This window comes from Apodemus sylvaticus, chromosome 1, assembly GCF_947179515.1.
Source record: "Apodemus sylvaticus chromosome 1, mApoSyl1.1, whole genome shotgun sequence".
In the NCBI taxonomy this organism is placed as follows: domain Eukaryota; kingdom Metazoa; phylum Chordata; class Mammalia; order Rodentia; family Muridae; genus Apodemus; species Apodemus sylvaticus.
Window position 1 is genome coordinate 5317044 of NC_067472.1, and position 13687 is coordinate 5330730.

The 13687-nt window shown below is 48.3% G+C and overlaps 1 protein-coding gene across 38 annotated transcripts in view; it reads right to left on the reverse strand.

The window, feature by feature from the left end:
- Window positions 1-10099: 10099 nt before the first annotated feature.
- The window catches only part of Tcf7l2 (transcription factor 7 like 2), a 196218-nt gene continuing 192630 nt past the window's right edge, over window positions 10100-13687 (reverse strand). For 19 of the 38 annotated variants that reach the window (XM_052183151.1, XM_052183075.1, XM_052183067.1 and 16 more), the window contains one exon: window positions 10100-12271. In XM_052183151.1, the coding sequence (XP_052039111.1) occupies window positions 11848-12271 (424 nt within the window). In that variant the 3' untranslated portion in view covers window positions 10100-11847. The remainder of the gene's footprint in view (window positions 12272-13687) is intronic. The other 19 variants (XM_052183276.1, XM_052183228.1, XM_052183351.1 and 16 more) reach the window with 2 other exon arrangements.

Genomic DNA, 13687 nt, shown 5'->3' on the forward strand with positions numbered 1-13687 from the left:
CCCTCATCTCCTTGGTATAAGAGCACCCCGCCCCCCAACTGGCACAAAAGAGAGGCATGTAAATAGTAATTATTAATGCCATTGTTTAAATAGAAGATTATAATTCAGAAATTAACTTTTTTTTTTTTTGCCACAATGCAAATTCCTGGAGACTTCTTTACCTCAGACAGGCTTCCACGTCAGATGTGTAGAAGCATCCCCCAAATGTCTGCCCTTTCCTATGGCAGTAGAATAGAGACTGGAGAGAAGAACTTCACAAAACAAACAGAATATACTCAAAAAAAGTTCCCAGTATGCAACTGAGAGGCAGGTGTCATGTCTGTCTCATATACGGTCCTGTGGCTTGTGCCCAAACTTTTTTTCCTTTTTTTCAGCTTTTCTCTCATTCTCAGAAGTGTTTCCTCTCTTTAAGTAAACTGTCTCTGTTCCTCTGTCTAGCCTAGTGTCCCTGGCCCTGCTCCTTGCTTTCAGACATAAGGCCCTGGGTACTTGGGTAGATAGATGTCCTTGGACTACAAGCCATGCCTCTAATTTGAACCATCCAGACCCCCTATCTTACCCCCCACCTGGCCTCAAGGGCTGGCTCTTGGTTGCTGCATCCTGAACTGGCTTGCGCAGTGGTGTTAACTCATGGGCCGTCTTAGGTAGGTTGCCCATTAAGGCTGGGGCCCCTGGAATCAAAGGCAGAGGCAGAAGAGCTTAGAGAGATAGAGACATCAGCTCCTGTGAGCAATGAAAGCTGCAAAAGACACCCAGAGAGACAAATTCCCTTGCCCCTCAGCTGTCTACCCAGAATGCACAGAAGGGAGGAAGGCACCAAGAGGGCGGAGCTAGCCAAGTGAGAGTAGGGCATTCTGGGTAGGATGCTGAGAGCATACCGGCTGCTCCTGGGGACTACGCTTCTGGATGTGAGCTTGCTTACCTTTACGTGTGAGACAAAGGAGGGGGATTCGGTTATCTCCTGTGCGTATGCTGAACTTGGGCATTCTTCGCCAACTGCAGCCCTCTGCTCTATCAGCTAAACTCTGGACCATTTCATACCCACTCTTAACACAAGGGCCAGCCAGGGGCCCAGGAAAGCAGCTCAATTCTCTGAACACAGTGGCCCTTAAAGAGTAAAAACAAGAAGGGGAGAGGCCAGGGAACCGGCTAATTACACCTACCAAGCGACAAATCACTCGGAAAACATAAATACATTTTCAAGGACACTCGTCCACTAACGATGCTAAAGTGTTTTTCTTTCAAACCCCAGCAAGAAAATCCGAGGGATGAAACAAACTTCGCTTATTTTAGTTTCTACTCAATTACCTGTTAATGGAAAAAAATCTGGCATCAGCCGTAATGAGGCGGGCATGAGCTCACTGGCGCGGGGGTCGGGCTGTCAGGGAAGGCTGTAACAAGCCCAGCCTTTATCAGCTTCTCTATAACTCTTTTCAAGCCGCTGTCACACAGCCCACCCCGAGCAGGAGGGAAAAGAAGGAACTTGGAACCCGCTCCAGGCCTCTGAGGCCCTCTGGGAAAAGGAAAATTGTTGTTGGCAAGTCAGCCTGGCTCCAGAAATTGATCCAGTGCCCCCCACTTGTCCATGCAGCAGCAGACAGAGCTAAGAATTTTGTTATAATTAAATAACAGGGTGCTGATTGGTTGCTAGAGGTGGTCTTGAAACTGGTGTTTAAAGACCGAGAACAAGGGTTACTATTCATAGGAAAAATCCCAGCGTCTTAAAAATCCGTCTGCTTCACTCCCAAATTTAGGCCAAAAAAATGCTCACTTGCTGTCTTTAAAAATACCACCTGCTTGGCCATGTTGTATAATGTGCTGTTATATAAGGGGGCAGGGAGGCACAGCTGGACTGAAGGATGCTGTATGACTGGGAAGGTCCCCTCCCTCAGAAGACAGGCACAGCCTTGCCCGGGCCCAACTCACCAAAGGGTCTTAGGCTTGGAGTGTCTTGCCAGTGTCACCTCAGTGAGCTGTAGCCATGAGCACCCAGATGCTTAGGCCTGTTTCCTGCAGATACCCACCTCGCCCTTACCTAGCCTTACCTGACCTCGATTGGAAGCTACCAGCTAGTGTAATCTGATTTGGCCTTGGCTGTGAAGTTAACCCTCTAGGCTGCCAGGGAAGGCCAAGGCTCCTGAAAGCACCTGGACTCCCTTCACCTGCCTGCTACAAGTCTTGCCAACACTGGGAGGAGGAGGAGGAGGAGGAGGAGGAGGAGGAGGAGGAGGAGGAGGGGTGGGGAGAGGGAAGGAGAGGTAGGAGGGGGAGGAGGGGGATGGAGAGGGAGGAAGGGAGGAGGAAAGAGGAGGAGAGAGGAGGGGAGAGGAGGGGAGAGGAGGGAAGAGGATGCAAGAGGAAGGGGAAGGAGGGGGAGGAGGGGGAAGGAGAGGGAGGAGGGGGAAGAGGGAAGAGGAGGGAGGAGGAGGGGGAAGGAGGGGAGGACGGGGAAGGAGGGAAAAGAAGGGGAGAGGAGGGGAGAGGAAGGGGAAGGAGGGGGAGGAGGGGGAAGGAGAGGGAGAAAGGGGAGGAAGGAAGAAGAGGGGAGAGGAGAGGGAGGAAGGGGAGGAGGGGGGAGGAGAGAAGAGGATGGGAGAGGAGGGGAGAGGAGGAGGAAGGAGGGGGAGGAAGGGGAGAAGGGAAGAGGAGGGGAGAGGAGGGGGAGGAAGGGGAGGAAGGGGAGGAAGGAGGTAGCAGTAATGGAGCACAGGGACCTGGTGAAACACCCCCATTTCTCCCAAGTGAACTAATGTCCCCGTTTGGCCTCACTGTGACAGCATTTCCTTAAAAAAAGTGTTGGGGCTGCTTCTTTATAAGATTCTTATTCACAGACTAAATGAAGAAAGTTGTCTCTAAACTGGTGGTGGCAGTGGATGGGAGTCAAGAGGGAAATCACTGAGGAGAGGGGCTAAGATGCTCAGAGTGCATAATCCATGAAAGTTCCTTATGGAACATTACAAAACATGAATAATAACAACAATGATAATTGTCCCCAGAGACCTAATCACCTGACATCTGCCAGGTTTCAGCCAGCCAGCGGCTCTTGGCTCCTTGCCAGGGTGAAGGAAGTAGGATTTGCATTACAGTACCATGGTGAGACACCTGGCCATCTTGAGGAACCACCAAGCTTCATGCTGGGAACTTCATACTGCAATGCTCCGAGGCCCTGGAGTCCCTAAACCTGGACACTCACCCAAGATTGGGATCAAGTCTTGGAGCCATCTTCGGGATTAAAATTTCTTACGTCAAAGAAACCCGAGAGAGAATGTGTGGCCACAGAAACCACTACAAAGCTGCCAGGTGTCGATCGCCAGGAATTGTGGCATCTAAGCTACACTGTGCTGCATTCTGCTGTGTGGCTTTGGGCAAGATGCCCTCAGGACCCTTTCTCAGGGTTTGGTTTCCTTTAGTCCCTCTTCCCAGCTCTTAGAAACTAGGGAGTTGGACTCTATTGAGAGCAGATCCTCTCATCTACAAAGGCTTCTTGGAATTCTGACCCTAAAGGTTGGTATTTGCTCAACTTCTGTTGGACCCTTTGAGGCTCCAAGAGAAAGAAGATTGTCCAGGACAAAGCTGTCTGGGAACTTGTGAGTTCCAGCACACCCTGACACCAAGGGGCACCTTGCAAGTCACTAATACATCAGGACTTCCCATTCCTCCCTCCTCAATTCTGCCCTCCATAAAGCAAATATAAAACACCAGGGCGCTTCCCACAAATGTTTCCTGAAAGTTGTTCATAGAAACAGAGTGTGTTCATTGGTTACACTCTTAGAGGTGATTCTAGAAACATCATTCCGTGTATGAATTTTGATGGAAATTAACTGCCAAGCCTCAGTCTCATGATACTAACAAGAATGTACGTGAGAAAGGAGGCAGGACATAGATCATTTTATTATTTAAGGAGCAACCAATGGCACATTATAACCTGGAGGAAGTTAGCTCTGAGTAACCCTTCCACGCATTTAGTGGAAAAGCCATAAAGGTTTGGGAGCACTGTTTGTCATGACTTAGTCCCTGGGAACTATCCCCTTGGGTCTCATTCCACAGACCACAGGACACACATAGATCATCATTCTCTTGCTTCTCCAGAACACACAAAGCCCCAAGAACTTTTCATTCTTCTCACTGATCAAAACCACTGTAAGCTTTTCCGTGGGCTGGAGTGTGAATAGCACATGAGAAAATTGAATCTCAGCTGATTGGATGCAAACTTCCTACCATTGGCATAGTAACTATAATTTATCTACCCCACGATAGGTGGACAGTTGCTTTGTGTGAGTTTGGAGCCATTTATGAATGAAGCTACCATGGTCATGTATCAGTGTTAACTACATGGCACTTGGGTATTCCTTTTTGTTAACCACTGAGTCTCAGTTTTGAGGTTTTGGTCTTCTTTTGGGTTCAGTTCTTCATATTAGTCCTTTGTGGTGTTACCCTACAGGCGTCTGCTAGACTGTGGCTCATCTTTAGTTTCTTTAAATGACTTTGTGATAAAAATGCTTTTTAACCAACTAATACTAGAGAGGAGTTTTCTTAACTTGATAACACATATCTACAAAAACACACAGCCACTACATGTGTGGCGAAGTGGGGGTTGTTTTTCTGTGAGTTCAGAAGAAAGATAACAAGGCCAGCATTTCCCTAATCCCCTGAGACAGGATCTCCCACTGAACCTAAAAGTTGCCATTTTAGCTAGGGTGATTGGCCATCGAGCTCCCAAGATCCACCTGTCTCTGCTCCTCAGCGCTGGGGTTAGAGGTAGGTCTAACCACACCCAGGTCTTGATGTGGCTCCTTCGTGTTGAAACCCAGGTCCTCATCATATGGAGCAAGTGTTTTAACCGCCATGTCCCCAGCTTTAGCAGAATTAATTAGCCAACACTTCGAAGCTGCAGGAGCAAACAGAGTACAACATGTACCAACCGTGCAAGCAAGAAAGAATCCGCAGGGCTGGAGTGCTGACAAGCCATTTGGGGGACATCCTAGTATAAAAGCTAATAAACTGCCCAGCAATAAACTTTATTCTATTAACTAAGTTCCCTATGTGTGGGTCTCACACTCTATATATTGCGATTATTTTTCTTAGTGTACTACAGCTATTTATGTCATTCAGACTCCACTTTTGCATGATTTTACTCTCACCATGGTAAGGAAGACTTTAGATAATGCAGCAAACACGTGTGACAAAAGAGTCAGTCTTTTTTTATTTTATTCTATCTCGCTTTTAAAATGCTAACCTTGGAGCTTATGCCAATCCCCTGACCTTCAGTGGCTTACAGCCCATAATGTGAAAAACAATGTATGATGTGAATAGATAATACTGAAAAAGTGTACTGTGATATATATTTAATTTTCTTCCAGTCTTTCTAAGAATTATATGGCTCAATCCAATCAACTGTCACCAATGCTGTCTCCTCCCGCCCTTCTTCCTCACTCAGAAACCAAGAATGAGAAAACACAACAATAAGGAAAAGCTGTTGTGGACACACTGGTAAGGGACCTATGTCCCGCGGATTCAGCAAAATCCTCTCTCAGGGGTGACTCCCCTCCACCGGGCCGCCCGGCTCCTGCACCTTTATCACAAACCATCTCCTGTGGTGTTTGGCTCCAAGGTTCAGGTTTCCACACGGGAAACCCACCTCACTTTCTACAGTTATGAAGTAAAGACAAGAGCCACCACTTTGCTTTGAAGATTATATGACGAATGCAGGTAGATGTTACCCCATCTGTTTGCATCACCTTTGTGTGAAACTCTGCCAGAGTTTGTACTGTAAGATGACGCGAGAGCAAGCTTAGAGAGGGAGAAAGATGCGTGTTGGCTTCATCTCATGCTCATATCAGTGCCTAAAACCACCCTGGTGCGGATAAGTGTCCAAGATATATTCACTGGAGGCATGAATGAATGAATGAATGAATGGGTGAACAAATGATCCACTCGCTTACAGCTCGTGCAAAATGCACTCACAAGAGGCCAGCTCTGAAAAGCCCCAGCTAGATCTCACCAGTGCTGCCTGCCAGTCACGTACCAACGTGGGCTTAACCTCTGTGACTGTTCTTGGCCCGGGGATGCTTACCTAGCCCTTAGAAGATGAATAAGGCAGCCTCATCTGAGAGAGAATGCTTCAGAAAATCCAGTGTCCTCCTAAGTCCTCAGTGACCCCAGCTCTGGTCTGCAGCTCCTGCCTATCTATCCAAGGGGGTTACTTAAAAAAATCATTTTATGCTGCAAAAAGCATACCAGCCAGGGATGTGGTCTTCCAAAGAGTGGATGTTAGTTGCTCTTAGAGGGCCACTGAATTCCAGAGAGAGTGAACAGGAGCGTTTCTTCTGACAGCCCCGCCCAAAAGATTTGGGAAAATCCCCTAATACAGTTCACATGCTGCAGGGTAAATAAGCAGGTATAGGTGACCCCAACTTTGAATTTAATAAGAGATCTGCCTTGGGGTGTCTAATGAAAGGAAAGGCATTGCCCTTTGCCCTGATGTCTGTAAGGGGCACACCACACTATAGTCCAGCATGCCAAGGGTTAAGGTCACTACCAACACCCTTGACACTGTGGGAATGAAAGAAGCATTGCTCAGACCTTATCCTGCTTCCCATACAAACACCAGTCAAGCTGGACAGTGCCTCTTTCTTTCCTTTAGCAAAGACACGTGGGCACCTATTTGGTGCCCGGGACCTTGTACACAGGCACAACATGAAACCTATGCTCCTGTCCTCGGAGAACTGGCAATAAATAAATAAATAAATAAATAAATAAATAAATAAAAATGGCTTCCAGGTGGAGTGATTTTGGGTCCCCAAGAGGATATTTGGGGCTGTCTGGAGATAGTTTGGGTTGTCAGGGGGTAGAGGATAGGGTCTGTGCATCTACAAGGTAGGAGCCAGGAAGGATGATAAACTTCTGCAAGGTCCTTGCAAGTGAGAATGCACCACTCCAGAATGACAGCAGTGCCAAGCATGACAAATGTTGTGCCCTTGAGCCCCCAGAGAAGACAATGCACCCTGTGGCAGAGGCTAGGGAGCTACAGGGAGGGGACTGGCAGCTCCAAGAGCACAGAGAAAAAGTTCTATCATCACAGGTTCTGGCCATGGGAGAGCGCTCTCTGTATGGAGACCAGAGGCTTGAGGAGACTCCCAGCAAGAACAGCAATGCTTTGGGGGAACTCTTGAGAGCTGGATTTCCTGAGAGGGAGCAGGTGAGCAACGCTGATGTAGGATAAGGCAGAGGCAAGTAAGACTTGTCCCATCCTATTCACCAGAGAAGTGCCCTCTCTAGCATGGGAAGGTTTAACTTGATGTTGAGAAAATAGCTTGAAACCAGGTCTCCACTGAGGTCCCTGCAATTCCCCCCTCTAAGGCCTTTTAGAATTGCAATTCCCCAATTAAGGCCTTGGACAAGATACATTGTATTCCTCAATCCATTGTTCTAAATAAGGCAGATGCCAGCAGGGGCATCTTCTTTCAGTGGTGGTAGGATTAATGAGAAAATGCACGGGGACAACTTGGCACACAGTCCCCAGTAGCACAGTGCTCTTATTTCTGTTCTCAAAGGTCAATCTGGGCCTCTGTACAGAATACAGTAGGGAAGGCTGATCAGAAATGCATACCCTTACAGAGCACAAAGTAGAACAGAACACAGAAAGTACACAGACCCACAGCTAGCCCAAGCAAGCAGAGTTCCTCAAAGTTCTTGACCCAACACCACAGTAATCTTTAAGTGACGGTCACACAAAGGACTTCTGGGATGGGTAAAATTTCTACCCTCGGAAGGCACAGCTGTCCTAAACACATGGACAATAAAAATTCCATCCAATGGACATTGAGAAGAGACACCCAGTGACCACAGGAAGATCTTCACTGCAACCCTCCTCAGTGATTCAGGGACAAGTTTGAAGTTATTCTAGTAGATAACCCATACCATAGGTCTCCAGAACAGCAAGACCCTTCAAATGCAGAGCTCTGTGAGTCACCTCCCTTCCACTCCCCTCCCCTCCACGCACAGCTGTGAGTCACCTCCCCTCCACACACAGCTGTGAGTCACCTCCCCTACACACACAGCTGTGAGTCACCTTCTCTTCACGCACTGCAGTGAGTCGCCTCCCCTCCACGCACAGCTGTGAGTCGCCTCCCCTCCACGCACAGCTGTGAGTCGCCTCCCCTCCAAGCACAGCTGTGAGTCACCTCCCCTCCACGCACAGCTGTGAGTCACCTCCCCTCCATACACAGCTGTGAGTCACCTCCTCTCCATGCACAGCTGTGAGTCGCCTCCCCTCCACACACAGCTGTGAGTCACCTCCCCTCCACACACAGCTCTGAGTCACCTCTCCTTCATGCACAGCTGTGAGTCGCCTCCCCTCCACACACAGCTGTGAGTCACCTCCCCTCCACACACAGCTCTGAGTCACCTCTCCTCCATGCACAGCATTGAGTCACCTCCCCTCCACGCACAGCATTGAGTCACCTCCCCTCCACGCACAGCATTGAGTCACCTCCCCTCCACGCACAGCTGTGAGTCACCTCCTCTCCACGCACAGCTGTGAGTCACCTCCCCTCCACACACAGCTGTGAGTCACCTCCTCTCCACACACAGCTGTGAGTCGCCTCCCCTCCACACACAGCTGTGAGTCACCTCCCCTCCACGCACAGCTGTGAGTCACCTTCTCTCCATACACAGCTGTGAGTTGCCTCCCCTCCACACACAGCTGTGAGTCACCTCCCCTCCATGCACAGCTGTGAGTCACCTCCCCTCCATGCACAGCTGTGAGTCACCTCTCCTCCACACACAGCTGTGAGTCACCTCCCCTCCACACACAGCTGTGAGTCACCTCTCCTCCACACACAGCTGTGAGTCACCTCCCCTCCACGCACAGCTGTGAGTCACCTCCCCTCCACGCACAGCTGTGAGTCACCTCCCCTCCACGCACAGCTGTGAGTCACCTCCCCTCCACGCACAGCTGTGAGTCACCTCCCCTCCACGCACAGCTGTGAGTCACCTCCTCTCCACGCACAGCTGTGAGTCACCTCCCCTCCACGCACAGCTGTGAGTCACCTCCTCTCCATGCACAGCTGTGAGTCACCTCCCCTTCACGCACAGCTGTGAGTCACCTCCCCTCCACGCACAGCTGTGAGTCGCCTCCTCTCCATGCACAGCTGTGAGTCGCCTCCTCTCCATGCACAGCTGTGAGTTACCTTCCCTCCACACACAGCTGTGAGTCACCTCCCCTCCACGCACAGCTGTGTTACCTCCCCTCCACCCACAGCTGTGAGTCACCTCCCTCCACACACAGCTGAGTCACCTCCCCTCCACCCACAGCTGTGAGTCACCTCCTCTCCACGCACAGCTGAGTCGCCTCCACTCCACGCACAGCTGTGAGTCACCTCCACTCCACGCACAGCTGTGAGTCACCTCCACTCCACGCACAGCTGTGAGTTGCCTCCCCTCCACACACAGCTGTGTTACCTCCCCTCCACCCACAGCTGTGAGTCACCTCCCTCCACACACAGCTGGGAGTCCCCTTCCCACCCCCTATCCCCCAGCTCGGTGAATGGGATGCCCGTTTTCTGAAAAGCTGGGTGCTCAGTGATCTCTAGATAAAGGAGAGCCCTACATTCCTGCCTTCTTCCTGCAGTGAGTGTCTAGGAAACAGCCAGGACATATTCACATTCACCATCTTGAAGTGGTACCCACTCAGTTCCTTCAGTACACTCTGGGTGAACTAAATCACAGATTTTAGAATCAAATTCTGCCTCCCACTGCACAACAGGCTGTATCTGTGAGTGATGGCCGGCAAGCAGTATCTGCTCAGTTACCGTGACACAGTGACACAGTGGAGTATAAACAAGTCACCCCAGGGTCCCTGTGTCCTCAGGACACTTCCCTGCAAATGAGACAACACAAACCAGGTGCAAATGTTCAAGGAGAGCCGAGGGAGTCAGGAAGGTCTGAAGACCGTTTACCGCATCTGGTCCCCACCCACCGCCACATGCTACCCACACCACGTCAAGTCCTAACCTAGGAGGGAGAGCATCCCTCCAGAGGATGCCCGGTGTCTGCAAAAGACACTCCCACCCCAAATCACAGAAGCAAGTGACCAGCCTTTCTGCACATACTAAGTTGCTTTTATTAATCCAGAACGGCATGCTACAGATACTGTACAGCATGGACATTTATTCATTACAAAATGGCTTCCAAACCATTCAAAAATGAACTCGGGATAAGCATCGAACAGAACAGTAACACCACAACTGTTAGGAAACATTCAAAGTATTCACAAAAAAAAAAGTTATAGTTAGCATTTTAATAAACCAGAGAAAACCGGAGACAGTTTTACAATTGCTTCATGTCAACTACGATGGCACTGAAGGAACAGGTCTCAGCTTTATACAGCAGTTTACAACATCAGCATGCCTAGGTTTCCTTGTTTTTAAAGTTCACTACCTACTTGTATGTAATAAGCGTACATAAAAGCGGCAGCTGGTTTTTTTTTCTTTTTTTCTTTTTCATTTAAGAGTAATCTAATGTACAGGATTTTTGGCCCTTAAGGGTTTAGACCTCTTCATTTAAAATGCTTTCTGGACAGTCTGCTACCAAACACATTTTGTTATAGGTGACATTAAAACTACATACAAATCTATCTATGTAACATCACAGCAAAACATGGCGAACAGAAAGTACAGCATCAAAAAGGAGGGAGAAAGCTAAAGTCACTGAGAATTTTGGCACATAAAAGTTTTGCACACGGTCAGTCCATGTTCTAAGAGCACAGGGTAATTGACTAGGAGATCAAGGGGGAAACGGGGCAGTTCCCACGGCTGCTCAGACCCTCTCACTAATGTTCAAGTCTTGTCAAGTCTTGTTTTACATAATGGCTTTTAAAGCAACTTTTGTTAATGCTACTGATCCTTAATGCAACTATCAATGTCCATTTGGTGGCATCTGGGTTTTATACAGAAACAAACAAACGAACGAACGAAAGTCAAAAAAAAAGGAAACAAAAAAATATATACACATTTTATATATAAACTTAAAAACCTTGTACAAATGAGTTGTTATATATAAGATGCTTATGCTAAGGGGGGGAACTTTATACAGTTTCAAAAAAAGGAAAACATATTTAAAATTGGACGGACGTACAGGTACAACAAGCAGCCTCTAAAGCAATAAATACTACTGGTCCAACAGTGTTGATTCCATTCATTGTTGAGTAGTGTCCCCTCCCCCCCAAAAGAACAACACCATGGAACAAGGTATATTAACACATTTTAACCCTTTGTTTCTGTACATTTAAACAATAACAAGTAACATCACGATAAAAGTTGTTTCACACGGGAGAAAAAAGAAAAGAAAAAAAGAAAGAAAGAAACGGCACTGCATTCACTGTGCCCTCGTGGTTTAAATACCAAGGTGTAAAGTGATTGGTTCGCAAGCTCGTATTTAATACAAATAATACAGAACCAACTCCTTCTGGAGGGTGCTTCAAATTGCTTCTCTCTCTTTTTTTTCTTTTTGTTTTTTAAATCAGTCTTTTAAAACTAAGCTATCCGAACTACATAACAGTTATGTATATATATATATATTTTAAACGCTACAAAGACTTTAAACAGCTGTTGATAAAAATTTTGGTAGAATCATGAGGTTTCTCTCATCTACATATTTAAAAGGAGAAATTGAAATAAGAATGGGTCAAATATTGACCAATGAACTCCATAAACATTAACTCATGTAGCCACGGCGGCACAAAATTAAAGAGTACAAAACAAAAGCTTTCCAAGCCGGGAAGGGCGAACCAAGAACCAGAAGGAAACACTTCAATCAAGCAGGGGCGTGGAGGACGAGGAGGCGGAGCTATTCTAAAGACTTGGTCACCAGAGACAGAGGCTGGGGTTGCGTCCCAGCCAGCGAGTTGTGGGAATGTAAGGAAGAAGTTGATGGTTGTGCCAGGGATGAGGAAGAGACCATGGACGCCTGCAGAGTGGCGGGTGGCAGGTCCAGGGCCCCGTTGGGGCAGAGGGCAGAGGCCTTGCCGTGGGCAGCTTCGGCCAGCAGGAGCGCGGGTGGCGGAGGCATCATGGACAGGTGGGCCAGAGGATCAGGCTTCAGGGACAGCGAGAGCGGCTGTGTCTGCTCAGTCTGTGACTTGGCATCTTGGGGAGGGGAGCCTAGCAGATGCGGTGAGGGGGGAGGTGAGTCTAGTAAGCTTCCATCTGAAGAGGGTGGGCTGAGGCAGCTGCCTTCACCTTGTATGTAGCGAACGCACTTTTTTTTTCTCCTAGAAACAGGGGGAGAGAGTTATCTGTGAATAAAGGGCAAAGACGCCAAGGGAGAGAGTTATCTAATGCTCACAGCAAGTTGATGTCACCTAAGGGATGTCCCCCTGCAAGTCATGGCCCGAGGTCACAGAGCAATTAAAAGCACTGACTTCGGTGGGCTGTGTGGCTCCCATGTCCACTCTGAGGTGCCTAGCCACGCCCTCCCTCCCCTCACCGGACATGCCCAAGGCCCCACTGAGCAGAATGATGGACGTGACCGGCGGAGGGTGGTACACCTTCACTGGGAGGTGGGTTTGTCTGAATGACGACTAACACAGTTTATCTTCCTTTGGGCTTAGATTATCTTCCTTTTCCCATCACATCTTGCCTGCCCTCCCAATGATCCCACCCCACCCCCCAGTCCCCAGTGATGCCTCAGTGTATTTAAAAGAAAAAGAGAGCTCCTTCCCCAGTGGCCTCTTATCAATATGAAACCCTCAGAATGCTGGCTGTTGAGCCCATATAGCTGAAGGCAGCGCTAGCAAGAGGCTTAAAGGTTTTAACACACCACCACTGTGAGGCTGCTGGCGCCCAGAGAAGCCCAGAGAAGCTTTGGGCCTTGTCTGTTAAGAACCACACCAAATCGAGAGGTCAGAATCAGGTGAGAGGGGAGGGGGTGGGGGAGAACAAAACTGAAACCAAACAAACTAAAAAAACAAAACCAACCAAGAAAAGAAAAAGAAATAATGAATAAGAAGAACCACCAGAAAAAGAAAGAAAAAAAAACCAAACCAAACCAAAACAAAAAACCAGGTAGAAGAGGGTAAACAAAGATGGGAGAGGGGAAGAATAAGAAAAACAGAAAATGATTCAAAAGTGCAAGAATAACTGGTTGACATGGCCTGCAGGTTGTGGATAAAATTAAGATTCAAAGTTGTTTAAAAAAATTTTTTTTGGTTTTGTATTTTTCCCCCCTTAAAGATTTGGGGCTTCCCTTTCCCCACCCCCTTGGTGAGAAGGTTGCAAGGAATGAGGGTGGTACGCAGGGGCAAGGAGGTCTTGTCCTTGTCAACTTGCTGAGGCCAGGAGTGGTGCACACAGCATAAGCCAGTCACAGAGAAGTGACAGGAGGGCCCTTGGAATCGGAGTCTGAACCAGAATGACAAAGTGAGCCTACACCGACACCACAGCTTCGTCTCCCCACAAGCCATTTGTGTGGGAAGTAGGGGCCTGCCTTTCTTGTTTATCATCAAAGGATAAGGTGGGGAAAAGAACTCAAGAAATCAGGCATGGGACTTCCAGGCCTTTCCTTCCCGGTACCCTTCCTGGCGGAGGGGAACCTACTTGGTAGGGAAGCTGATTCCGGGAATCAACCCACTGACGCTCTAAAAGCAATGTAGATTGGGAAATGTGCTCATCCAAAGTCTCCTCAGTAT